Source organism: Pristis pectinata, chromosome 1 (assembly GCF_009764475.1).
Source record: "Pristis pectinata isolate sPriPec2 chromosome 1, sPriPec2.1.pri, whole genome shotgun sequence".
Classification (NCBI taxonomy): Eukaryota; Metazoa; Chordata; class Chondrichthyes; order Rhinopristiformes; family Pristidae; genus Pristis; species Pristis pectinata.
In genome coordinates this window covers 115,058,784-115,086,007 of record NC_067405.1, presented here as the reverse complement: position 1 = coordinate 115,086,007, position 27,224 = coordinate 115,058,784, and the positions used below count along the sequence as shown (strand labels likewise).

The window sequence follows — 27,224 nt, the reverse complement described above, 5'->3', positions numbered from 1 at the left end:
CTGGGGCGGTGGTAGTGGTGCTGGGTGTTGACTGGGGCAGTGGGTGTTGACTGGGGCGGTGGGAGTGGTGCTGGGTGTTTGGGGCAGTGGGCGTTGACTGGGGCGGTGGTAGTGGTGCTGGGTGTTGACTGGGGCGCTGGTAGTGGTGCTGGGTGTTGACTGGGGCGGTGGGAGTGGTGCCGAGTGTTTGACCGGGGTGCTGGGTGTTGACTGGGGCAGGAGTGGGTTGTACCGGTGCCCCGCTCGGGGGGGGGGGGGGGGGGGGGGGGGGGGAGGAAGGGGGTGTGGGCGGATGACGTTGAGTTCGTGCAGCGTGATGACGTGGTGTTGATGTTGCTCCCCAGCAGCATGGCGGCTTGTGTGGTTCACTACACGTAACAGAACCGTGAGGATTTCGTCGCCGGGATCAGCATCGCTTACAGTCCCGGGCAGGCCGTGAGATGGATGGGGTACACCTGGAGTTCCCGGCCTTGCCCTCTTCCAGGGAGGATGCGGGGGTACGTAACCGAACCGGCGGCGAGTTCGGCCTCAAGTTATGAACAAAGCCGGCTCGGATCCCGCGGGGTCAGGGAGTGGGTGCAGGCCGGGGCCGGGAGAGGGCCCTCATCCCCGGGCGACAGCGGCCCCACACCCGCGCCGCCTGTGCGTTGTTGGTGTCACTGTCACGGGCGGTGCTTCCCCGGGTTTCCGCACGCTGTTAGCTGCTTGGTGTCCGTGCTGATGGCTATGCTGCAGGGAAACGGCTGAACTTTGCAGCACCAAGGAAACTATTTGGGGAATGTGTTTTGGTGCCTGTCAGTTTGTGGCGCCTTTTTCTTCAGTAGCCCCTGTCTTATTCCACAGCTAATTAGCAAATCACAACACACAGGGCACTGGACAAAACCAGCTGCTGTATATTTAACCTAAATACAAAATTCCGTTACTAATTCAACCCGATTAGGAGAACATTGGGCTTTATAAAATGGTCGTAATAATTAATCCATTTGATATTTACTTTCTTTGTAAAGTGCCAAATGGCTGAATTTAGACAACTTGTGAAAAGAGAAGTTTGGTGTTTGTATAACCATGATCTCTCTCTTCCTGGTTAAAGACATGGCAAGGGCGTATAGGCAGTTGGGTTTGCCTAGAGACTAAATTATTTATTTAAAGTATGCAAAATCTTTTATTTATGTGATTTGTTCTTGGATTTATTATCTGTCAGATTGTCCAGGAATTATTTGCCAAACATTTGCTGTAGTGGCCAAGTGATCAAGAGCTAGAGGACGTTGAATCAAAGTATTGATAAAAGAATCACAAGTGACAAGAATAATTTTTTTTATTTGTATACAGTGAATGATTAGGGTCTGGATTGCACTGCTAGGGGTAATAGTGGAGGCAGGTTCAATGTTAGCATTCAAAAGGGAACTGGATAACTATTTGAATGAAAATAACTTAAAAGTTCTGGGGTGGGGCCACGTGGAGAGGATAGAAGAATTGAAGTGGCTTCCTGTTCTGTCACCATTCTGTGAATACTAGTGCTGATGTAGCAGCTCTTAAACTTTTGACTCATTTTCTATAAGGAAATACATGATTAATAATGATCCTCATTATTCATTGTTTCAAAAGTAGTCAGAAAACAAATTTCTTGATTTTTAATTGAACATCAAAGAAGTCCTGACCAATTTTAGGATTGAAAGAACCAGCAACCAGTGGATGGTATATTGTGCTGTAATGTGTGATCTGTGGATACGATGTTTATGGTTGTGTTTATTTTTGGGGAATATAGTTCAGTAATCTACAGGGGAGAGTGCTAAGGTATAAAATAATGTACTTTTCCCGTAACTGTTGTCAGTGGTGTTTACTGTAGAAGCATTTACCATCTTGCACAATTGTTGCTGTTAACACCTTTTGAAGTAGACATATAAGTGAAATTTACTTTTGGATATTTTAAATTGCTTGCAATAAAAAAGGCTTGGATTGATAATGTAAAAGAGGGTAACAGATACTCTTGATCTAAAAAGGTTTCAAAGAATCTTGATTGTGAAGTCAAGATGCAAAGTTACTTCATCAAAGGACTAAATGGTTAAAGGTAAAGTGGGTCCAGAGAGGGCATAAATTTGTTCAAATGTGTTTTTATAACTGATGGTGAAGGTTTTTTCCACAAAATATTTATGATGATATGACCAATAGGGTCATAAACAAGGCTTTCAAAATACAGTCAGATAGCAAAGTTAAGATGCTAGGGAAATGATTGTCAATATCCTAAGTGGAGAAAGTTTTTTCTTCTGCTACATTGTCTTTACTGATTGGATTCTATACATTCTTTTTATGAAAATCACATTGATTCCTGGCTTTATTACTGTTGATTTTTTTTACCTGCTTAGTTTGATGAATTGTGCATAATTCAGGCAAATTTACACATAAAATCGCACTTCAAATTGAATGGACTGCCTTTTAAAATAAACCCCTAAATAAAAATGGCTCAGAACCTTCCACAAAATTAATGTTGTATTGAGGTTTTTGGATAATTAAGCAATTAAAGGTAAAGTGGGTCCAATAAGAACATAGATATTTCAAAACGATTATTTTAAAACCGATGTGGAAGAATGTCTTTAAAATATCTAATGGGGTATCAACCACATGCAGATCTGTAGGTGCAGCAGACAAGCTTGAGTGGTTAAATGGCCCGCTCATGTCCTTTTAATTCCCTGCACTATATACTTTTCCAAAAGTTTAAGCCCAGCTGTGATGCTTCAGATCCATGATTTGCTCAACCACACATCATTCTCTGCTTCCTCTTCTCAAATGCTAGTTAATTGCAAAAAGATTAAGATTAATGTTTTGAACAATCCACTGAGGTAAAGAACTGACTAACAGTGATTCTGGTTTTAAAAAGTTACTATTAAGGATAGAATTTTCATAAAAGTTAAGCATATACTTCAGATGCGTGATATTGGCATTTTAATATTTCATTGATTTCATTATGACAGCAAGAAAGGTATTGATCGTTTTTAAGATATTCAGTTTCTATAAGCAATAAAGTATGGAGAAATGATGTGTCAAATATCTCATGAATGTACTTAGGAACTGCTGTTAAGATTTCTATCCTATAGCTACATTTTGAAAAAAATTCATTTGAAGGTGCTTGCTTTTTATTTTTGAAGGAACCAGAAATAGCAATTTCCTTTTCTATTACACAGGTCATTATCAAGCTAGTTAACAACTTGCTATCATCTTTTTCCTTTCTATTTAAGCTTTTTTCTATTTAGTACATTGTCTTTAAATTCCTGTTACCTGTTCAGTTGTACCTGCTATTTTCCCATCATGTATAGATAAACTGTTTCAAACATTGCAAGTACTACTATAAAATTCAGCGTTAGTAGCAGTGAAATGGCAATATGAATGGGAATACCTTAAAAGCAGATTTTTTTTTCTCTAATCCCCTGGCTAGAATCTTACATAGAATTTTCATTGTTCTGGTTTACTTTCAATAATGAGAACAAAATTAACTTTTACATTAATAAGCTATCATGTAATTTGCTTAGGTTTAATTAGTTACCTTAAGTGTGCAATAACAAAGGTTTCTTGTGATGTCGTCATCTGCAGTAATCAAAATTCATTCTTTTTACAAATAGAAGTGCAGTAACATTTTTTAAGGAGAACCAACTGTTTAATAATGTTGAAATCATTTTGGAGCCTGTTTATGGAAAATTATTTCACAAGACATTTTGACAATATAGATTATTGAAATGACACTAGTTAAAGTACAATTTAAATATTCTATTACAAAAGAACCACAAGGTTTTCACCTGGATATTTAATGATGAAATTCATCTGAAAATATGGTTGTACATGGGGTTTGGGGAATTTGAAAGAACAGTAAAGCAATTTAATCTTCATGATTTCAAGTCAGATAGAGGAAAATTAATGCTCTTGGTCACATTTATCAGCAAAAATTCACAGCTGTATTATCTTACAACATTTTTGTTTTACCATTTTAGGATTGGATGTATCCAATGAGAAGAGCAATGCAGGTATTCTTCTTAAACATTTTGAATTTGCAGGTGGAGATGAATTAATGTTCAGGGAATGAATGTTACTTATAAAATGTAAGCTAAAAGTATAGTCTGACTGAATCACTTAAAGTTGCACATTTTTATAAATAAAATATAAATATCTTTTAGAGTACATGATTATATGTGTGTGTTATGGACACAAAGTAAATTGTACTTGATAAAATAGGGATAACTAGAAGAGAAAAAGTTCTATCTAACCAGAACAACTGCTTAACCCTCTCAGCTGCCCTCTTACCAAGAATGTCAGTCTCCTTGCAGCATCAGTCTGATCACCCTCCCAGCTCCCTTGGCAGAAGTATTTTTAATACCAGGTTATTAGTTTGTTAAATGGAGTTGAATAATGTTACATTGACAAACAGCATTTTTTGGCCCCTTTTTATTTCTTTTCATGCATTTTTATTCTCTCCCCCCCCCCCCCCACCCCACCGCACTTCCTAGAATTAACAGAGTCAACGATGGAAGATGGGATTTGGCAGGCCTATCCAAAAAAAACCTCATTGCCTTTGTTGTATTAAAATGTAAAATGACCAGGTTCATGTGGTATGATGCCTAAATGACCTTTCATGGTGTAAATTCAGTGGTGTTGCTTGGGAGTGCTCCTGGGTGTAGTAAAGCTATTTGCCGGGGTTGGAATACAAATAAGCAGACAGATTTCTGTTCAGAATTGGTGGGCAGACAATGAGAGAAGAATATTGTGAGGACGCAAGTTGTTATACACTGTGGGGCAAGACTTATTATGGCTATTATCTGTCAGAAGTTTTCTGGCTTGGGTGTTATTGAATGGAGTATGTGGATTTTCTTTACATTATGATTGTGTATAGTTTTCTGAGGTAATGTTTTGTGTCATGTATGAATGAAATAATTAAAAAGGAGCAAAATGCAGAAAATAAATACTATAAAGAATAACAAAATTGTTGCATTTGGTGATAATAGACAAAAGAAACAAACTTTAATCATAAAACCATTTTACATGAATGTTGGGTTCTTCTGTTAAATAATTTAAAACTTGATGTTTACAGTCAAATTACTTCATATCACTTACCAAATAATCTGCTGCGTGTAGTATTTTGTTTTATCTACTGTGCCAATCATAACTTTCTTTCATAGGAGATATTGCCTGGCTTGTACTTGGGCCCATATTCTGCCGCTATGAAAAGTAAGGTATGAACTTTTAGAAATAAAAGAAAACGCATTGAACACATTGAAAGTTTTCAAAAATGGTTATATTTTATTGATGGCTTTCAGGGAACTTGACACATTGCCCTAACACATATACTAGTCAAGGTGGATGCCAGAACTTAGGTAGCATAATGACAGTTGTTAGGAGCAACTTTGTCATTTTATAATTATAGGATTTTACAAAATAGTTTTCACTATCTGTGGAAGCTAAAACAAACTGGAATATTCTAAATTTTAAATGATCAGTAATTGATGTTTTTTAATTAAGCTTAAAGATGTACGATTAATTTGTAACTTGTTTCATGTAACTGGATTAAGAAAACAAGGTAGTTTTGTTGCTTATGCCTTATTAAAAATACATCATTTAAAGTGCAGCTCTGGGAATTGCAATATGAAGTTCTCTTACAGTGTCCTATTCACTAATTACATATTTATGTCTTGATAAATTAAATCTCTATTGCTATGGTACCAGCAGCAAACATGGAACTCTTATATGCTAAGCCTTTTTTTCTTTAAACAAAACATAATGCTGCACCCATAGAGTGAGGTTATAAAACGATGTCCCACTGTGCTGGATAGGAAAACATCACCAGCAGAAAGCAGTGGTTGTTAAATGATTATTTGAGTCTACTATTACCTTTATCTCTTTTGGTAGAAACATCCTTAAACTCAAAATTACTCCAAAGTCTGCTGAACCTTGGTTGCCTATCTAAGTAAGCTTTGGTCCTGGTCTCCTGCTCCATTAAAAAAATACGTGCAGTATACTACTTCAGTACCAGTAGAATACACATTCAAAAGAACTCTGCAGAGTACTGTGATGAATTCTCGATCTTTTCATGTGTCCCAAGCAGTCCACAAATACAGCACAAACATTGGTATCATATTGACATTTTGAAACAGCTGGTGTATGGCTTGAGCTCATTAATAACTCTGCAGTCTATGACCTAGTTTGCACTGTTTTGCTTGAGTGTCAACATGTATCTGTCGACATATATTGGTTCCTTGTCTGGCAATAACTTGATTTTAAAATTATTGGCCACTCTTGTTTTGAAATGACCATTGTGTCCACCTTTCCTACCTCTAAAGCTTTGCTAACTCTAGAATTTGGGACTTGCTGATTTAATTACACCATTGTTGAAAGATGCGCTATCAGCTTCCTAAAGCCTGACCTCTGAAATTCCCTCTTGAACCTTTCTATTAATCTTACTTTAAGACTCTCCTTGCAAATCGCCTCTTTGATCAAGCTGTTGGTCACCTGTCCTAATTTAGTCCTTGTGGGATAGTGTTGGATTTTGTTCAATAATTGCTCCTGTGCAGTGCTTTGGCAGTTTTGTGGCATTAAAAGTACTCTATAAATGCAAATTTTAGTGATTGCTTAGTCAATGTAATGCCTACACAATGTAGCAAGATTTTCAAGGTGCCTGACAGCTGATATAAAGGAATTCTTCAGTCTTCAAGGGAACCTAACCATTTAGGCATGACCTATTGAAGCCAATCGCATCACACATAAATCAGCTATGACTGAATAGCAGAGCAGACTCGATGGGCCGTATGGCCTAATTCTGCTCCCATATCTTGTGTCAAAGTGGAGTTTATTGTCATATACACAAGTACATGTATGCACAGGCGCAATGAAAAACTTACTTGCAGCAGCATCACAGGCACATAGCATCATATAAGCTGCATTTCTCAAGAAAAATAAATTAAACATAAATTATACACCATTTTTTTTACAAGAAAACACAATTAGAACAAACAAAAAACAGACCATTTTAGTGCAAAGTGTCCATAGTGTTGCTGTTGCTAAACTGTAGTGGTTAGGGTTTTGCTGATTGGTTCAATAACGGAATGGTTGAAGGGAAGTAGCTGTTCTTGAACCTGGTGCTGTGGGAATTCAGCCTTCTGTACCTCCTGCCCAATGGTAGCTGTGAGAAGATGGCATAGCCTGGATGGTGGGGTACTTTGATGATAGATGTTGCCTTCTTGAGGTAGGGCCTCCTGTAGATACTACCAGTGGTGAGGAGGGATGTGCCTGCGATGTATTGGGCTGAGTCCACTACTCTATTGTACCAGTGCCCAAGAAGAATGTGGTGACAGGGTGGGAGCCTTCGAATGCAGAAGCAAGAGGTTGAATATGCCCCTAAGTACTCCAGCCAGTTGGTCTGCACAGATCTTTAGTACTTACCTTATAAAGATAGGTCATTTATTTGCTTGGAGGAGGAACATTGAAAAGATGTAGTTCACTGGTTTAAGACTGAAAATTTGACTGAAAATTATTTTTAAAAGTGTAATGAAAGTTGACAGATTGGAAATATAACTTAAGGATGTGAACATTTCCCAGATTTTGCTTGCCTGCTTGGCTAGCTGTTAGCAAAGTTTAATGACTTATTCTTAAAATAGAACTTGTTGGGCTTCATGCTGTTTGAAAATCATTCCATATGTGTTTGTAGATGAGGGGTCTAAAACAAAACTTTTTGTTTGGTAGCTTCCTATTCTTGAAGAAAATGGAATAACTCACATTATATGTGTACGGCAAGATATTGAAGCAAACTTCATCAAGGCAAATTTCCAAGAGAAGTTTAGGTAACTTTTGTTTGCATTTTTGTCACTGATTCTGTAATAGTTGTAATTAAAATATCTGCTTCTGTTGTCTGTGGAGTGTAGTGTTTTTGCAGTGGCTTTCATTGAATTATTGAAACAAGTATTATTTGCAGGAGTATTTTTATTTTATCAGATTTAAATTGGTATTTCTTTAATGGTTTAATCTTAGCTGCTACTTAGCTAAATATAACTACTTACCCATTTCTTTTTAACCACAAGCCGTCAATTTTTCAATAACGTTGCAACAGAAGTAATGATTCTCCTTACTTTTTCAGTATCATTAATTTTCATTTTCTTTCTTCTAATGCTCCTTGGGAAAACATCTATTTAATGCTTATCTACAGCAGTGAGGCAGATTAGAGGCTTAAGCAGATAAATGTACCAAACTGTTGCCTCCATTGTTGGTTTTAACTAACCTATTTTCCCATCAGGTAACTTTTTCCTAATTTTAGTGGAGTCATCTGAGGAAGTGAAGGAAAGCTGGGCAGGTCACCTTTACTACATTGGTGTACTTGATAGATAAACTTTTCAAAAGAAAAGTCTTGTCAAAATTGACCTATACTTTGATTTGAAAGTGCTCTGAATTTTGTGGTGAAAAAGTAACACATCTTGTATTTGAACTATTCTTTGTTCTGTTTTGCAGGTATTTAATTTTGGATATTGCTGATAATCCAGTGGAAAATATAATACGATATTTCCCTGTGGTAGGTAGTTTTTGCACAAATAAATATTGATGGGTCAGAATTTCTCATTTACTGTGATACATTACTTTTCAGTAATATAAGCTTTGTGAACACTTTCTCTTGACATGGTATTATACCAGGAAAAATTAATTAGCAGAGTAATCCTGGAATAACTGGCAGTCCAAGAGTTCTAGTTTTAACTTATCTTTTGGTGTTAGTTTGATGTGAGTTTTGTGACTGCATCTTGTTTTCTTGGTTGGTTAACTTTGGTTTCAGGAAGTTTACTCAACCTTTAAACTAACAATAACCAAGTGCTTAACTTAGTACTGAATGTGCTTTGTGTATAGGGTGGTAGAATTAAGATGCCATATGTCTTGTGGTTTTAAAAATACCACCCAGAGTTGAAATGCCAAATATTTGCAGTATTTTTAGAAAGCACTATTTGGGTTTAAATTATACAGAGGGGGGGGGGGGGGAAAAGTTACCTCGACCTAATGTGTTGGATTCTAATGTAAAAATACCTAATGTGTTTGCCTGAAACTTTCACCTCTGTTGGTCACATTAAAAGAATGTTTTGGGGTACATACAAACTATTTGTATGTTAGTATCACATGTCATACTTACATGCCTTATCCTTATTCATTATGTATGTTACGGTTATGCCTTGACTGATGAAGGCCAGCATGCCAAAAGCCTTCTTCACCACCGTCTACCTGCGACGCCACTTTAAGGGAGCTATGTGCTTGGACTTCTAGGTCCCTCTGTTCTATAACACTCCTCAGGGCCCCGTCGTTCATTGTGAAAGTCTTACCCTCGTGTCTTCCCAAAGTGCAACACCTCACACAGATTCCTTGCAAGTCAGAGTAATATCAGAAACATAAAATAATAAAAAACATGCATTTTGGAAGAATGCATTTTGGTTAAACACATGTTACTTTTTTAATAATTACATAAGTTAAGTTATTTTACACATGCACAATAGTGCCTTCCATTATAATGTATCAGCATAAAGGGTTTACAGAATAGAAGTGTTTCTTCCAACATTACTGGTCTATGGCATTTTTGACAGCAGAAACTTAGTCTGTTTCTGATGTAATTAATTTTAAATGGAGTGTACAGCAACGTTTGTTTAATCAAAATGCATTCTTCCAAAATGCATGTATTTTTCTTATTATTTTATGTTTCTGATATTACTCTGACTTGCAAGGAATCTGTGTGAGGTGTTGCACTTTGGGAAGACATGAGGGTAGGACTTTCACAATGAACGACGGCCCTGGGGAGTGTTATAGAACAGAGGGACCTAGAAGTCCAAGCACATAGTTCCCTTAAAGTGGTGTCGCAGGTAGACGGTGGTGAAGAAGGCTTTTGGCATGCTGGCCTTCATCAGTCAAGGCATTATGTTGCAATTGTTTTTCTTTATATTTGACTGATACATTTTAACAGTCTGTGTACCTGGACCTTTGCTATTCCAGTTCCTATCATTTAAAAAAATACCTTGATTCATCCTGTTTACATTTTTTAAAAAAAGACTGTGCACATGCTTTCTTTACAAACTGATCAGTCACTGCTTTTCCCAGCACTTTATCAATGTCTCTAATTTTTATGTTCTTGTATATACATATTATGCCATGATTATTTATATAATTGGGAAACTAGATAATATAGTTCATTGGTAAAAGAAATCAGTCTGTGCTGGAAATAGGAAATAAAATCAGAAAATGCTATAGAAACTCAGCAGATCAGGCAGCATCTGTGGAAAGAGAAACAGAATTCACATTTCAGGTCGAAGACCCTTTGTCAGAACTGGTTCAGAGGGGGTGGGGGAGGGATGGATAGGATAAAGGGCATAGCTCTGATAAGACAACACCAGGGTTGCTGTGGGATAGGGTCATCTATTTGATGGGTTGATGGAGGTAAATAGAAAGAACCTGAACAAGAGAACATGAAAAGAGGGCAGTTAGTGAGTGAGAACACAAAGGTACATAAGTTATGAAATGCAGACTGTTGGACATGCTGAGCAGGTCTGGCTGTGCTAACGGAGAGAGAAAATCTGAGCTAATGTCACAGATGAATTGGCCAGTTCTGATGCAGGTTTTAAAAAAAAAGTTAGAGTTTGATATTGTATCTGGAAAGTTGCTATGTGCTGAGACGGAAGATGAGATGCTGTTCCTCGAGTTTGTGCCGAGCCTCATTATAACAGTGCAGGAGGTCACAGACAGATCAGGCTGGGTCTCGGATGACGGGTAGTAAGAAGCTCAGAGCAGTCCCTGCGGACTGAATGCAGCTGTTATGCAAAGCGATAACCCAATCTGCATTTGGTTTCCCCAGTGTAGAGGGGACCACATTGTAAACAATGAATGCAGTACACTAGCTTGGAAGAATTGCAAATGAATTGCTGCTTTATCCGGAAGAGTAGTTTGAGTCTCTGGATGGTGGGGAGGGAAGAGGTAAAAGAACAAGTGTTACATCTCTTGTGCCTGCATGGTAAAATGCTTGTAAGAAGGGGAGTGGTTAGTAGTTACAGAGAAGTGGGCCAGGGATTCAGGATGTGAAAAGTCCACTCGGATTGTTGAAGTGGGAGGGATGGGGAAAGTGGCTCTTGTGGTGGAAATTGCATGGTCCAACACAAGGAACAGTAGCTGAGCCTATTGCAGCCTTCAGAATCCAGAATCAGGTTTGTTATCACTGACATATGTTGTGATCGAGTTCTACAGTTTTAGATAACTCAGCACAGACTGGCCGGTCCTGGCTCAGTTTTCCTCTCTCCAATTAGCACTGACTGATCTGCTGGGCATGTCCTGCAGCTTTGCATATTGCAACTTTTTTGTTTCTTTGTTTGTGTTCACACATTCTGTCCTCATTACATAATTTTTACGTTTCTTTGTTAAGCTTCTCTCAACTGCCCCTTTTAACCCATTGACCTGATGAACTTATTTACAGTTTTTCCCCACATCAAACCTGGCGTCACCTTATCAGAACTTTCCCTTTGTCTAATCCATCCCTCCCCCACCAACTCTGGACCTTGCTCTTTCTCCAGTGCTTATGAAGGGTCTTCACCCTGAAACGCTAATTGTTTTCTTTCCACGGATGCTGCCTGACATGGAGTCATGCATTTCTAGTCCAGTCATTATCCCATTTACTAACACTTGGTCCATAGTTTTCTATGCACTGGCAATTCAGGTGTTCATCTAGTTCTTAAATGTTGTGAGAGTACCTGTCTCCACCACCCACAATATGTTCCAGATACCAACCATTCTGGGTGAAAAAGTTCTTCTTTGGATCCCCTATAAACCTCTTACTCCTCACCCTAAACCTACGTCCTCTAGTTTTGGATACTTCTTCTGGAGAAAAGTTTCCTACTGTCTATCTATGCCTCTTATAATTTTGTATATATCTATAACGTGCCCCCTCAGCCGTCTCCATTCCAAGGAAAACAAATCCAACATATTCAGTCTCTCCTCTTAACTGAAACACTACATCCCAGGCAATGTCTTGGTAAAGTTCCTCTGTACCCTCTTCAGTGCAATCTTGTCTTTCCTGTAGTGTGGCAACCAGAACTGTACACAGTACTGCAGCTGTGGCCCAACCTGTGTTTTATAAAGTTGTACCATAACTTTCCTGCTATTACATTCTCGAACTTGCCAATGAAAACAAGTATCCAATTTGCTACCATCACCTCCTCATCTACCTGTGCTGCCACCTTCAGGGATCCTTAGACTTGTACACCAAGGTCCCTCTGTTCCTCAGTACCCTCCAGTGCCCTACCATTCATTGTGTATGTCTTTCCCCAGTTAGTCTTCCCAAAGTGAATCACTTCACCCATATAAGGATTAAATTCCATCTGCCACTGCACTGCCCATTTTACCCACTAATCAAAATCTTCTTGCAGCCTATGACTGTCATCATTTTCAACAAGGCCACCAATTCTTGTGTCATCTGCAAACTTGGTAATTACACCACCTGCATTCATATCCAAAGTATTAATTACTTACTAAGTGCTTTCAGCTATTTCTGTTTTTATTATATGACTCACCACTGTGTTGTAAATTATGGCAAAGAATTTGAAACCTCAGCATGGGTCATCACCTGCCACTTTACATGCAGCATGTAAACAGGTCCTTTGGATCAATTTGTCCATGTTGACTGTGTTGCCCAGTGAGCTAGTCCCCCCTGCCCATGTTTGGCCCACAGCCCTCTAAACCTCTCCTATCCATGTACTTATCTGGATGGCTTTTAAATGTTGCTAATGTGCCCGCCTCAACCACTATTTCTGGCAGCTCATTCCAAATACGCAGCACCCTTTGTGAAGAAGCTGCCTATGATGTCCCTTTTAGATTTCTCGCCTCTGATCTTAACCCTATACCCTCTTGATTTTAGTACCCCCTCCCTGGGGGAAAAAGACCATGTACTTTCACCCCTCATGATCTTCTGTCAGGTGACCCTCTGTCAGGTCACCCCTCAATCTCATATGTTCCAGGGAATAAAGTCCTAGTCTACGCAACTTCTTGTAACTCAGATCCGCAAGTGCAAGCAACATCCTGGTAAATCTTTTCTGTATTCTTTCTAGTTTAGTAACATCTTTCTTATAACAGGGTGACCAAAACTGTACACAATACTCTGTGCGGCCTCACCAATGTCTTGTATAACTGCAACATAACTTGCCAACACCTATACTCAACGCCCTGACTGATGAAGGCCAGTGGGCCCAACGCCTTCTTCACCATCCTATCTACCTGTGATGCCACTTTCAGTGAACTGTGCACTTGCACTCCTAGATCCCTCTGTTCCATAACACTCCCCAGAGCCCTGCCATTTGCTGTATAAGTCCTATCCTGGTCTCCCAAAATACAATATCTCCACATTTATCTGGATTGAAAACCTTCCTTTGTATTTGAGCACATGACTAGTTATGTCTCCTCTCTGCCTTCTAACCACTGTAACCAGATCAATTATTTTTCCTCAAATTAAGTCACTTATGTGCAACCTACCTTACTGCTTTTTGGAAATCCAGATAGCCTGGTTACATAGCCGTTCTCCTGAATGTTTTAGTTGATTGGTGAAATTGATAAGGTCTGTTAAATATGATCTGCTGTACAAATCCATTTTAGATCTCCATAATCAACTCAGATTTCTCTGAGTAATTGTGTCCTTTATCTTTAATTTCCATAACTTGTCCATGAAGCCTGTTAGACCAACAGTCTTTAACTTCCTGGTTTCTCCTTTGGATTTGCGGTGCTACTGGCACTTGCTGAACCGTGCCTTAGCAAGGATTGGATTGAATTAGATGTTGTATGTGACAAAAATAATGACACAGAAATGATGGGCCGAATGACCTGCTTATGAGTCAACATATTCAAAACTAAAAAGAAAAAAAATGAGAGAATTAATTACTTAAACTTTGTTCACCAGGACCCATTAAAATGAGCTCCCATTAATTAGTAATTTCAACTTCAACAGGGTATACACAGCAGTCCTCGTACCAATTACCAGTTGGTAGACTAAGCACCTAGATGGACCAAGTAGGAAGGACTTTGTTCCCTTAGCAGACGAGTTGAAAGCCAAGCAGCATACCATTTAAAATAATTGGTAGAAGATTCTGGAGATTTTTTTTCGTGTAGAGAGTAGTAGGAGTCTTGAACTTGCTGTCTGAAAGGGTGCTAGAGGCAGAAACTCTCGTCAGATCTGAAGAGTATTTGGATGAATATTTGAGGAACTATAACCTGGTGGTGGAAGGTGGAATTAGTGCTTTTTCAACCAGCATTGATACAGTGGGCAAAATAGCAACCTTGTATATTGTAAATTTTCTATATTTCTGTTATGGTTGTTAAGAGGACAATGCAGCCTCAGATAAATGGAAATTATTGCTCCTACTTCAATGCTACTTGCCCCTTCAATAATCCTTTCATGATGCTAACTGGCCAAACTTCCACTCCTGTCTGCTGGGCATCTTTTGCTTTCCAGACAGGCAAAAGAGTTTCTAGTTAAAATATTCCAGGCGTTGTATGTGGGCCAGAAAGTCTCTGCCTTTGCTTTCTGCCCTTGCCATGCTCTGCGTGCGTTTGAAATCCACTGGGGATTAAAGGCAGTCTCTTGAAATGGCTGAATTCAGTATTACCTTCAGAGGTGGACACAGAGTACATTATAAGCAGGGCTTTGACATGTTCCACACTTAATTCATCACAGCTTGTACAGTCAAATATTGCAGTTTGATTTGAAAAAAGTCAGTGTTACTCTGCATGTACAATAGCTTAACTTTTAATACGTTGTCATGAATGATATTCTTACCTGCTGGCACCTTAATATAAAATGATTTACAGAATAATAGAATTTTAATTTTGTTTATTGATTGCCTTTACTTTGGAAGAATGCACTGGGAACTTGACCAGACGTATTCTAACTTTATTTTTATATTATCTCTTTAGACTAAAGAATTCATTGATGGATGCTTGAAAGATGGAGGTAAAGATTTGATTTGATTAAATAGTTACCTTTAATATATTTTGAAGAAACATAGCCATGGTAATATACCCTGGCTATTTTATTTTTTTCAGGAAAAGTTCTTTTACATGGAAATGCAGGTATTTCTCGAAGGTAGGAATATGATTTGCTTTTGGAGTTAAAATCTGTTTTTCTTTGCCCTGTCTTTAATCTACTGACTTATTTTTTTCTATTCTCCAGTGCAGCCTTGGTGATAGCATATGTTATGGAAACATTTGGTGTTAAGTATAGGTAAGAAATAAAAAGGAGTATGAAAAATTAAGCTGGATAATAATGTCAATGATAATGAGCATCAGGTTTATTATCACTGACTCGTGACATGAAATTTGTTGTTTTGCGGCAGCAGTACAGTGCACAGACAAAAATCTGTAAATTACAAAAATAAATAGTGCAAAAGAAAGGAATAACGAGGTAATGTTCATGGGTTTATGGACCATTCAGATATCTGATGGCAAAGGGGAAGAAGCTGTTTCTAAAACATTGAGTGTGGGTCTTCAGGCTCCTGTACCACCCCCCTGATGGTAGTAATGAGAAGGGGGCATGTCCCGGATGGTGAGGGTCCTTTGTGATGGATGCACCACCTCTTGAAGGTGCCCCTGATGGTGGGGAGGGTTGTGCCTGTGATGGAGCTGGTTGAGTCTACAACCCTCTGCAGCCCTTGGTGATATACCAAGTCTCCTCAAACCCTTAATGAAGTAGAGCTGCTGGCGTGCCTTCTTCGTGAATGCATCAGTGTGTTGGGCCCAAGATAGATCCTCTGAGACGTTGACACCCAGGAACTTGAGGCTGCTCACTTTTTTCACTGATGACCCCTCTAGGAGGACTGGTGTGTGTTCTCCTGACTTCCCCTTCCTGAAGTCCACAATCAATTCTTTGGTCATGTTGACGTTGAGTGCGAGGTGGTGGTTGTTGCAACACCACTCAACCAGCCAAACTACCGCACTCCTGTATGCCTCCTCGTTGCCATCTGCGATTTTTACCAACAACATTGGTGTCATCTGCGAATTATAGATGGAGTTTGAGCTGTGCTTAGTCACACAGTCATGAGTGTAGAGAGAGTAGAACAGTGGGCTAAGCACGAATCCTTGAGGTGCACCTGTGTTTGTCAGCGAGGAGGAGATGCTATTTTTAAGTCCAACAGTAATGAAGTTGAGGAATAGGAAGCAAGTGGACACAAATTTAAGCCAGTCAAAGCTAATGTGGACTGATTTCAATATGGTGTTCTCACACAGCAATTAACACGTCATTACAGTTGTAAACAGAGTAGTGGAGTTGAAACTTGGTTTTAATCATTTAAATGTCACTTTTATTGCTGCGTTGGGGTCTGCAGGATCTTTCTAGATAAGTCAAATGACATAACTTGTTACGTGATTATGGGCACTTAAGGTTGGTTTTGTAGATTTGTTACAAAATCAGTGCTATTTGATAAATTATAAAAGCTAAGTTTTATGCTGTTTGGTATTAACATTGACAGCTTTGGTTCCATGTAAATATACTAACCTGTAGGTCCCTGCCAGTTTACATTCTTCATAGAACTGAAGAATATCTGTTTTGAAGAATATAAAAACTCGTATTGTGCTACCTACTTCAAAAGCTTGCTTAAAATCAAGGATTGTGCTCGTTGCCCAGTGCACGGAAAGTTTTTCCTTCCTGCTTACTGCTTTCACTAGGGTGGTAGACAAGTCGTGCAATATAAATATATTTTATAGCATTTTGCTATTTAGTTACTGTCTGTTTTGAGAGAACAGTCCAGAGTTAATCCCATTGTCGGGCCACAGCTTGTATTTTCCTCCATGAGTAATTTACTCAACCTCTACTCGCTATAATGTTATTTTATGCTCCAACAATTCAACTTATTCTGTATTCTTCTAATTTCAAAGTGAGAGGTCTATGCTGTCTGACCATCTTCACTCTAATATTTGACATTAAATGGGGTTTTGTTTGCTATAAATGAGTCCAAATCAGTTGTAGACATCAGAAATTTAACTGGATCCAGCTCCAACCTGGGGAGTATGCAGATTTTGACCAGATATAAAGCTATTGCAATTTCCCTTGTGTTATATTTCAAATTTTCCAGCTTGTATTGTACTGTTAACCTCTGAATGTTTCCCATTTCCATCTAATGAATGAATCAAGATATCTATTATTTTCATTAAACGTAACTGATGGGTTACATCATGGGCAAGATGGTGCTTAAGCATGGCGACTCATTGCAAGCTGCTCTCAGCAGGTCTACTTGTTACTGCTACTATTTTAAATTCTATGTCTCTAAGAATTACTAATAATATTCTTTTAAATCTTACACTTTACTCTATTCTGTTATTGTTTTTACCCGTACTACCTCAATGCACTGTGTAATGTAATACCAATCTGTATGAACGGTATGCAAGACAAGTTTATCACTGTACCTCAGTACAAGTGACGACAATAAACCAATACCGATACAGGGAAATTTGGGAATGCAGTTTGTAAACAAAGTCACTCTGTGATCAGCAGCCTTTGCGGAGGGAAAGCTAAATATGTCCCCAAGGAGAGCAGGAGAGTTATTGGGTGAATCACTTGTTGTGGACCACCTGTATTCAACTGGTTAAAAAATCCTAGGCCTGGTTCACCTGTCACAGGGAGTAGGGAAAAACTTAAAATGGTGGATTGTAACTAAGTATAATGTTTGAAAGGTCTTCATGGATATATTCATTTCTTTAGGGATGCCTTTACCTATGTTCAGGAAAGGAGATTTTGTATTAATCCAAATGCTGGATTTGTCCATCAGTTGCAGGTATTTGATCTTTAACATTTTATCATAATTAATAGTTTGTAACAGATGTAAAATTTATCGTAAAGAGTTTAAGATCTTGGGGTTGATATGCTAAACAAATAAATTGTAATCAATTATTTTGCATGTAGGTTTGGTTTATTTCCTTTAAAAACAAATTCTCTTTGAAACCAGACAGAGTAATTCCAGTGGTGGGGAAATGTAGATGATGTGACTAAATGAAGTGATTTATCCTCATTGTGGGAAATTTTATAAAAACAACAGAGTGCATAGTTGAAAATCAAAAGCTGCAGATGCTGGAAATCTCAAATAAAAACAGAAAATGCCAGAAATACTCATCAGGTCAAGCAGCATTTGTTGGAATAGAGTTAATGATCGAAGACTCTTTCTCGATTCCAATGAAGTAAGTTTTAAGTTGCTTGGATAAAGAGGGTTGGATAGAACAAGGGGAATATCTCTGATGGGAGGGGCCCAAGTGATCCAGATGTTGATTTGGTTAATAGATTAATTGAATAAGGGATAGCCAACATGGCTTTGTGAAGGGCAGGTCATACCTCACAAGCCTAATAGAGTTTTTTGAGGAAGTGACAAGACAGATTGATGGAGGCAGAGCAGTGAATGTGATATATATGGATTTTAGTGAGACATTTGACAAAGTTTCCCCATGGTAGGCTCGTCCAGAAAGTCGTGAGGTATGGGATCCATGGAAAATTGGTTGTGTGGATTCAGAATTGGCTTGCCCACAGAAGGCAGAGGGTGGTTGTAGAAGGGGAGTATTCAATCTGGAGGTCGGTGACTAGTGGTGTTCCGCAGGGAACTGTTCTGGGACTCCTGCTCTTTGTGATTTTTATAAATGACTTGGATGAAGAAGTGGAAGGGTGGGTTGGTAAGTTTGCAGATGACACGAAGGTTGGTGGTGTAGTAGATAGTGCAGAAGGTTGTCGTGGGTTGCAATGGGATACTGACAGGATGCAGAGCTGGGCAGAGAAGTGGCAGATAGAGTTCATTCTGGAGAAGTGTGAAGTGATACACTGTGGAAGATGGAACTTGAAGGCAGAGTGCATGGTTAATGACAGGATTCTTAGCAGTGTAGAGGAACAGAGATCTTGGGGTTGATAGGGTGGTTAAAAAGGCATATGGTGTGCTGGCTTTCATTAGCCAGGAGATTGAGTTAAGAGCAGAGAGGTGATGTTGCAGCTCTATAAGACCCTGATTAGACAACATCTGGAATATTGTTCAGTTCTGGTCACCTCATTATAGGAAGGATGTGGAAGCTTTGGAGAAGGTGCAGAGCAGATTTACAAGAATGCTGCCTGGATTGAAGAAAATCTCTTATGAGGAGAGGCTGAGCAAATTGGGGTTTTCTCCTTGGCGAGATGGAGGATGAGAGGAGACTTGATAGAGGTATATAAGATTATGAGCGGACAGCCAGCATCTTTTCCTCAGGGCAGTAATGGCCGATGCTAGAGGTTATCCATTTAAGATGCATGGAGGAAAGTTCAGGGGGGATGTCAGAGGTAGGTGTTTTTTTTACACAGAGGTGGGTGCCTGGAATGCCCTGCCGGGGGTGGGGGTTGCTGGTAGGGGTCGATATGATAGGGTCATTTAAGAGACTCTTAGATAAGCATATGGATGAAAGAAAAATAGAGGGTTATGGGGAAAGTAGAGAGGGGGATAGATAGAATGTGGATAAAATTTATATAGGTCGGCACAGCATTGTGGGCTGAAGGGCCTGTACTGTACTGTTCTGTGTTCAAAGGGAGAGAAAACAAAATAAGGAACCTGCTAAAGCTGTGAACTGCAAGTCAGAGCTGTTGAAACTAAAACCAAATGGAGAACGTTGGAAATGCCAGCAGATTGGACAGTGTCTGTCAAGAGATGAAAACTGAGTTAATATTACAGATGAATAGCCTTACAGCAGAATTGACCAGTTCTGATACCAACAGAGGAAATGAATTAACTTGAAATTATGCTGAAGGCTGCAACAGACGATGAGGTGGTGTTCTGAGAGCTTGCATTGGGTCTAGTTAGAGAAGTGTGGGAGACCACTGGGGGGCCTTGCAGGAAGTAGGATGGAGAAGTGACGGGTAACTGGAAGGTCAGGGTCACTCCACAGACTGAATGAACAGAGATGCTCAACAAAACAGTCACCCAATCTTTGTTTGATTTCTCCAATATAGAGGAGTTAACATTGTGAGCAGTGTATGCAGTGTCCTGGAGTGGAATAAGTGTTAATGAATCTCTGCTTCATCTAATTCACTGGGTCAAGCCATCTTGCTTCATGTGCTGTTATCTTTGTTCTTGCACTTCATCTCAAAATATATTTGCCCACGGTTGCTGGAAATGCAAGCTGTTGACAGTGTGCTGAGGGGAACACAGTATATCTGACTTTGGTGTACAAGAGGACAAACACTGTGGAGTGAGAAACGGTTAATGTTTTGGGTTAAAGACCTCAGTCAGAACAGGGGAAAAGAGGTTAATTTTGAGCTGCAGAGGGGTAGGAATGGATAGGACAAAGGGTGTATCTGTGACTGTTTAAGGCCAGGGTTAATGAGGTAGTTGGTGGGGAAGAAAGTGTGAAGTGTTGCAAATAGCATGTCAGGGTTTGCTAATGGGGGGTGGGGGGGGGTAGGAACTGAGCATATAATTAAAGGCGACGACTTGCAGCAAAGGTGGCTAGTTCTGATATAGACAGAAAAAGTAAGTTATTGGAGGTTAGTGGATTCACTCTTGAGTTTGGGAAGGTTGCAACATGCCTTGATGGAAGATGAAGACCTATTCCTCAAGCCTGCATTGAACCTAACTGTAACCTTTTTACTGTTTCCCAGTTTTGATGGTCTTTGACCTGAAATATTAGATGTTTCTCTTTCTACAGATACTGCCTGGCCTGCTGAGTGTTTCCAGCATTTTCTGCTTTTGTTTCACATTTGCAGCATCTGCAGTTTTTAAAAAAAAAATTTTTCAGAACAATGTATCTCCTTCAATCATGAGATAAGTAGATTAGGAGACAAACTGAAAGCACTGAAATGGTAGATTAGAATGGATGACATTAATGTTAAACCAGGTACAGAGAGGAAGTACAGTCCGGAAATGCTTAAAGTATTCATTTGGTCAAAGGAAAATGGAGATGAGAAGAAACATAGATTAAAAAAAGGGAGGAAATGGAGAAGGAAATCTGGTGATTCACAACTTGAGGACTGAGCTTCCATGTTTATAATTATTCACAAGGTCACAAGACAAGGGACCAGAAGTAGGCCATTTGGCCCATTGAGTCTGCTCTAAAGAAAAGGGGGAAAAAAAAGAATGAGAAATGGGGTGGGGGAGGGGGGGCCAATGGAAAAAAAAACTATTCTAACCCCAATTTCCTGTCTTATCCCCATATCCCTTGATACCTTGACTAATTAGATATCTATCTATCTCCTCCTTAAACGCCTCCAGTGATCTAGCCTCCACTGCTGTACGTGGCAAGGAATTCCATAAATTCACTACCCTCTGGCTAAAGAAAGTTCTCCTCATCTCTGTTTGTGCCTTTTTTCCATTCAAAACCTTTTTTCTTGGAATATATCTATCCTGCATTTTCCTTATTTCTTGTAGAAATTCAATCCATTTCTGCTCCTCCGTCCCTCCAGCCAGCTTACTCTTCCAATCAGTTTGGGCCAGCTCCTCTCTCATGCCACTGTAATTTCCTTTGTTCCACTGAAATATCGATACACCAGTTATCAGCTTCTCCTTCTCAAATTTGAAACTGAACTCAATCATATTGTGATCACTAGTTCCTAATGGTTCCTCTACCTTTAGTTCCCTAATCACCTCCGGTTCGTTACACAGCACCCAATCCAAAACAGCCGATCCCCTGGTGGACTCATCAACAAGTTGCTCCAAAAAGCCGTTCCGTAGACATTCCACAAACTCACTCTCTTGAGATCTACTGCCTTGCCGGATTTCCCAGTCCGCCTTCATGTTAAAATCCCCCGTAATTATCTTCACGTTGTCACTCTGACACGCTTTTTCTATTTCTAACTGCAACTTATAGTCCACATCCTGACTGCTATTGGGGGTCTATATATAACTGCTACTGTTGTCCTTTTACCCTTGCTATTTCTTAGCTCCACCCATAAAGATTCCACCCCTTCTGACCCAATGTCCTTTCTTTCTATTGATTTTATATCATTACTAACCATCATGGCCGCATCACTTTCTGGGCAAGAGGCTAACTGAAGTCACTAACAATGATTATGTTATTGAAAGGGTCTTTGCAGTGTGAATTGTTTCTGTGATGTTTAATAGGCAAATAGGGCAACTTCATGGAAGTTGTGAGATTAAAAGCAGGATAGATTTTGTGAAGCTGCCTTTTGTGGAGTAACAAATAGTCTGGCAGGCCTTTGGAATTGACAACTTGCATCATATCTCTTGCTCACCGGAAGTTGATAGCTGATTGGACAATAACATTTTGCATTGTTGATGCATGTTATTTTTCTGGGAATTCTGGAGAATATGTGAAAGAGGCCTTAAGCTGCCCTGGATAAATGTTTTTAATTTAAATTTGAAAGCTTAAAAAAAACTGACTCAAAAACTGTTCTATAAATAGGAATATGAAGCCATTTATTTAGCAAAATTGACAATAAAGATGATGTCACCACTCCAGCTGGGCAGATCTGTTTCTGCACAAGGTTAGTAATTGATGAAAATGATTATGTTCACTAAGATTTATTTTATGCAATTTAATACTGTTGGTAAATATTAAATTACACTTATTTAACAGCATTTTGAAATGGAGTACAAATAACACCTTGAACAAATGCTTGCTTTAATAATTCAGTTCTTTGTGACATAGTAAAAATATAGTAATTAATTTGGAATGTCAAAGCCTGAAAATAGCTAATAATTGGGGAAATAACTGAAACACAACTAATAGGTTTGTTTAATCACATTTAATATAGAGGATCAATGTTGCAACAGCTCAAATCAGAGAAAAACCTGGGAAAGAAAAGAAGCAACGCATTCCTGAATAGTTCTTATTAGTTATTCTTTTCATGTACTGCAGAACATCACAAGCTGACAGCTGGGAAATTGGAGATAATTTACTCCTTAATACTTTGTTGGCATGTGCTCATGTCTTTCCTTCCTGAATGTTATAAAAAGAACTTTTCTTGTTGGCATCAACATTCCTTCGGTGAGCCACAGTCAGTTCTGATTCTATGCCTTGAGTGAAAAGAACAGGACTGTTTACTGTACTTGAAAGACAGCTCCTCTAATCAGAATTAAGCATGAAGATAAGATTTTAATCCTCTCGTTGTGGAGGTGAAGTTATTAGTGCTCAAGTATTCTCGTATTGAATAGTGGCAATCCCTTCTTTCTGTTCCTTGGGAGGGCCATGTTATCTATTATTAAATAAGATCCTTTGTTCAAAGTCTTCAGGTTTCTGTTTTATGGTTTGGTTTTCATTATTTCCTTCCTTTTGGCCAAAGGGCCTCTTTATTTTAAACTGGACACTTTTGTTTTCCAGGAAGCCTCTCACGATTAAGGCATATATATTGCTAAGTAGAAATTGTAAATCGATGAGAATTCATCCTGGAACCATTGTCTACTGAACTTGGTTTTGAACTGCAACAGTAAAATTATCCATCTACCTATACTGCATTGCTCCGGTTTCTTCTTAGAAGGTCTCTTGATGAAAATTCTCATGTATCATCAGTTATGAAAGGGATATGGAAAGTTTTTGCATAATTTGCTTCATTGTTCCTTAGGATTTAAGTCTGATGCTGCATACCAAACCTTTGATTTAAATCTTCCTAAAGATTTTGTCATTGTAAACTTTGACCTGGCAGCTCTGATTTCAGAAGGAATGGTCCATGTATTTCGATTGCTGCTGGCTAAGCATCTAGTCTTCCAGTGGTATGATCACTGAGCTGATTTTGGAACTATTCTTGTTCTGTTATATGGTTGGTATATAATCTATGTGTAAATGCAACACAATCTTTTCCTTTTTTAGTTGTTCTCAGGATGTGGGCGCTACTGGAAATGCAGCATTTATCACCCATCCTTAATTGCCCTGAGAAGGTCTTCTCCTTTTAACTGCTGGCAATCCTTCTGCTGATGGTATTACACAAAGGTGTTAGGTAGGGAATTTCCTAGTTCTCAATGGCTGTTGTCTTCTGCAGACCATATAGCTGGTGTGGCCATCTCAACACAAAGATTAGCAAGATGTTTGCTTGGATATATAGAATTGATTCATTTGTGTGAAATATATTTTGAGTAATGTCAGTTGCTCTACTGATATTGCTTCATTATGCCATACTCAACAGTATCTACTACAAGGCTCTTACTCGCAGTAATTTCTGCACTTAGACCCATGCAATAATGCTTTGTTAATCAGCCATCCATTTATTGTGGTGCCTGTTTATGGCTGCAAGCATTTGATCAGACTTTTTTTTTTAGCTAGCATTTCTGTTGTTTCTGTCTCGGGTAACATCAGTCAAAGTCCCAGATTAATGGTGGATGATCCAGAGAACCCTGTTCTAGACCTGTAAAAGCTTTCATTTTCCTTCTCTAAGACACTACTGAGTTCGATGTCTGTGGACGATGCTTTAATGAAGTGGATTTACTTGTAGGATAGTCTTTCTTTGAATGTGTACACCCTTCACCAGATCAAGAACCTAATACTTTCCTCAATGATTCCAAATAACTTGCTTCCTCTAGAAGTAAAAGCTGATTTGGCAGCCTACTGGAAGTGTTTTTTATATACAAGATGGGAAAAAATGTCATTTTAGCAAATCTGGAGATAATTAACACCAAAAACTTGGTATGATTATAGTGTTTCCTGTCCTGAGTCTAACCAGGCTTGTGAGTTGGAAAATCTTTTGTTATCCTCATTGTACCTACACCGTAAACTAATAGAATTTCTGGCTGAGCCATGAGTGGCCACCTTGTTATCATTGCTACAAGGACACATCTTGCTTCCCTTTTTGTCTGCAGTTAGTAATGTGTTAAATTCTCAAGTTTGTTTTAAACACTCTGCGTGCTTTTATTTAATGTTTTCCTCAAAAGAACTTTAGAGATTTCAACTGGACCTTCACATATGCAATAACAATTGAACAATGCCAGACATGGTAATATGTTAATGTGCAAAGTTTTCCTGAGTTTCTGTTGCAGTAGATTAGACTTGCAAAGGTGTGACATCCACAGTCTCATTACTGAAATGAGCAACGTAAATTGAAGTCGATCAACAGAGAATGGATGCTGTTTGAAAAGATCTTGCCTGTCACTTTGGTTCAATTTCTGTCGTTGCCTTAAATGACATATCCAAGTCAGTACAGTACCAAAAACTAAATGCGGTTATCCAGTAGTTGATCAACATCCATGACAAAAATCACTGAATTCTGTACCAAAGAAGAAAGTCTTCCTCAATGAGAGTACATTCTGGAGAGTACTAACCCTTCTTCTCCTATTTGTGGGATCATCGAGGATGGCCAGTATTTATTGCCCAATCCTAAGTTCTCTGGATAACATGGTAATAAACAAGCATTTTGTACTGTTGCAGTCAACATGACAAAGATGTTACCTCATTGCTGTTAGGTGGAGAGTAACTATTGAAAAGGCGGTAGTATATTTTAAGGGTTGAAATGATATGCAACTTAGAGGTGGTAGTGTTTGTGTACGTTTCCTGCACTGGTTGTTCTAGGTGCTAGAGGTTGTGAGATGCTGTTAATCGTGGCAAGTTGATGCATTGCATTTTTTCTAGTGGCAGCAGTGCTGTACTGGTATTGGGGATAGATGATGTTTATGGCGGCAGATGGGTGCCAATCTATCACTCTGCTTTATTCTGGATTCTATCAAGTACTAAATGTTGTGGAACAGCACTTGCCTAGATAGATGGAGTGTATTCCAACACACTCCTGACTACAATATGTAATACACCTATATTTCCTTTAAGAGACATTGGAGTTGGATGTCTAAGATGCCTATTCACACCCTAGTGCAGAAAACTTAAGAATTCTGTATCTCTTTATGTGAAATTATAGTATTTGTGCCTTCTGTGGGGCAATCCTTAATGAAAGTCTAACTTTGAGTTGTGAGAATATATGTCATCCTTTTAACCAAGATGGGTTTCATTTCTTCTAGAGGCCCTCACTTCATCATTCAAAAGATTTACTTTGTTCCTGTCTACGGTGACCATTCTGACAGCACATTGCAATGGATGTTGAACTATCCTCTAGTATCAGTATTTTTGGTTTGGAATTTGATGTTATTTTACTGATGAGAAATAACTAATTAACAAAAGCAGACTATCTTTTTCATTAAAAATCCTAATGGTTGCAAATAAATAGTGCCATAGGCATATCACTCACCATTAAGTTTTTCTGTGTATATTAAATTATGTGCATTGAAACTCCAAGTTTAAAACAATTTATACTGTAGAAGTATCTTTGTACATTTGTCATTTCCCTTGAAGAATGTGACATTTGTGTAATAATGGCATCCATTTTGTTTTACTTAGGAACATTGAAAGAACACTGGAAGATGATGATGATTTTTTCAAATATGCAGGTGGCTGTGGCCCATGATGGGTAACCTGTAACTATCCCATTGCTTGTAATGGACATGATTACTGTATTAAACATTAAGTGGATAGAAGGATGAAGTGTTATTGAATATTTAAGATTATGAATACTAGAAGCTGATATTACATGGCACATTTACTTTATTTCCATTTCTCAGCTCTGTCTTGCTACTTCTGAGGAAGTGATGCTGGAACAGAAAACTTGCCCTTTCAGAACAACCTGGAGCAACGTATGCCTGTGAAATTGTATAATAGTGATTTAATTCTGACCAGGAAGAGGAGCAAATGATTTTTTTGATGGACTTACAAGTCTTCATATGCTAATTTTACATTTTTTTTACCAAAACTGCCATTTTGACAGTTAATAAGTATGCATGTGCTAATACATTGATGCACTTTTGATACTTGAATTTTGATTGTATGTAAGTTTGATAGGGAAATAATGCACTGTGTGCTTGATGTCAGACCCATACATGCAATTTATGTTACAAAGTGTTAATCTTTTTGTGTAATTTATTAAAAACTTTCAATAAAGTTTTTTTGTGATTAATTCCTTATGGAACTTATAGATATAACTATCATCATATACTCAATTTTTATTGAACCCTCTACTAACCAATCTTGAGTCTCAGTTAACACTTTCATATTGTATTTTCGTTTCCACTTCCATTCCTCTACATTCAGACCCTGCCTTCAGGATTACTTTTAACTACAAAGCACCTGAGGCTGTCTTGTACAATTAACAAATATTTTGAAAGAGTTGAATATCTTTATACATAAATTGCAACAAACTTTAAAGAATCTGCGCTGTGTCCAAAAGGAGTGACCTAAAACAGCCTGCATTTGTGCTCAACTAGCTTGTACATATTTAGTCA

The 27,224-nt window shown here is 38.6% G+C and overlaps 1 protein-coding gene across 2 annotated transcripts; it reads left to right on the top strand.

Moving 5' to 3' along the window:
* The first annotated feature begins 347 nt into the window (after positions 1–347).
* styx (serine/threonine/tyrosine interacting protein) lies at positions 348–26,899 on the top strand. 2 transcript variants are annotated; one of them, XM_052018824.1, is made up of 12 exons: positions 348–497; positions 3,981–4,013; positions 5,163–5,216; positions 7,720–7,817; positions 8,479–8,539; positions 14,941–14,977; positions 15,070–15,109; positions 15,197–15,247; positions 17,720–17,792; positions 22,378–22,459; positions 23,782–23,908; positions 26,287–26,305. In XM_052018824.1, the coding sequence occupies exons 1-11, from the start codon at positions 441–443 to the stop codon at positions 23,862–23,864; spliced, it is 669 nt and encodes a 222-aa protein (XP_051874784.1). In that variant the 5' UTR covers positions 348–440; the 3' UTR covers positions 23,865–23,908; positions 26,287–26,305. The 2 variants fall into 2 exon arrangements, with proteins under 2 accessions (XP_051874784.1, XP_051874776.1); XM_052018816.1 differs by having other exon boundaries at positions 23,782–26,899.
* Positions 26,900–27,224: the final 325 nt, after the last annotated feature.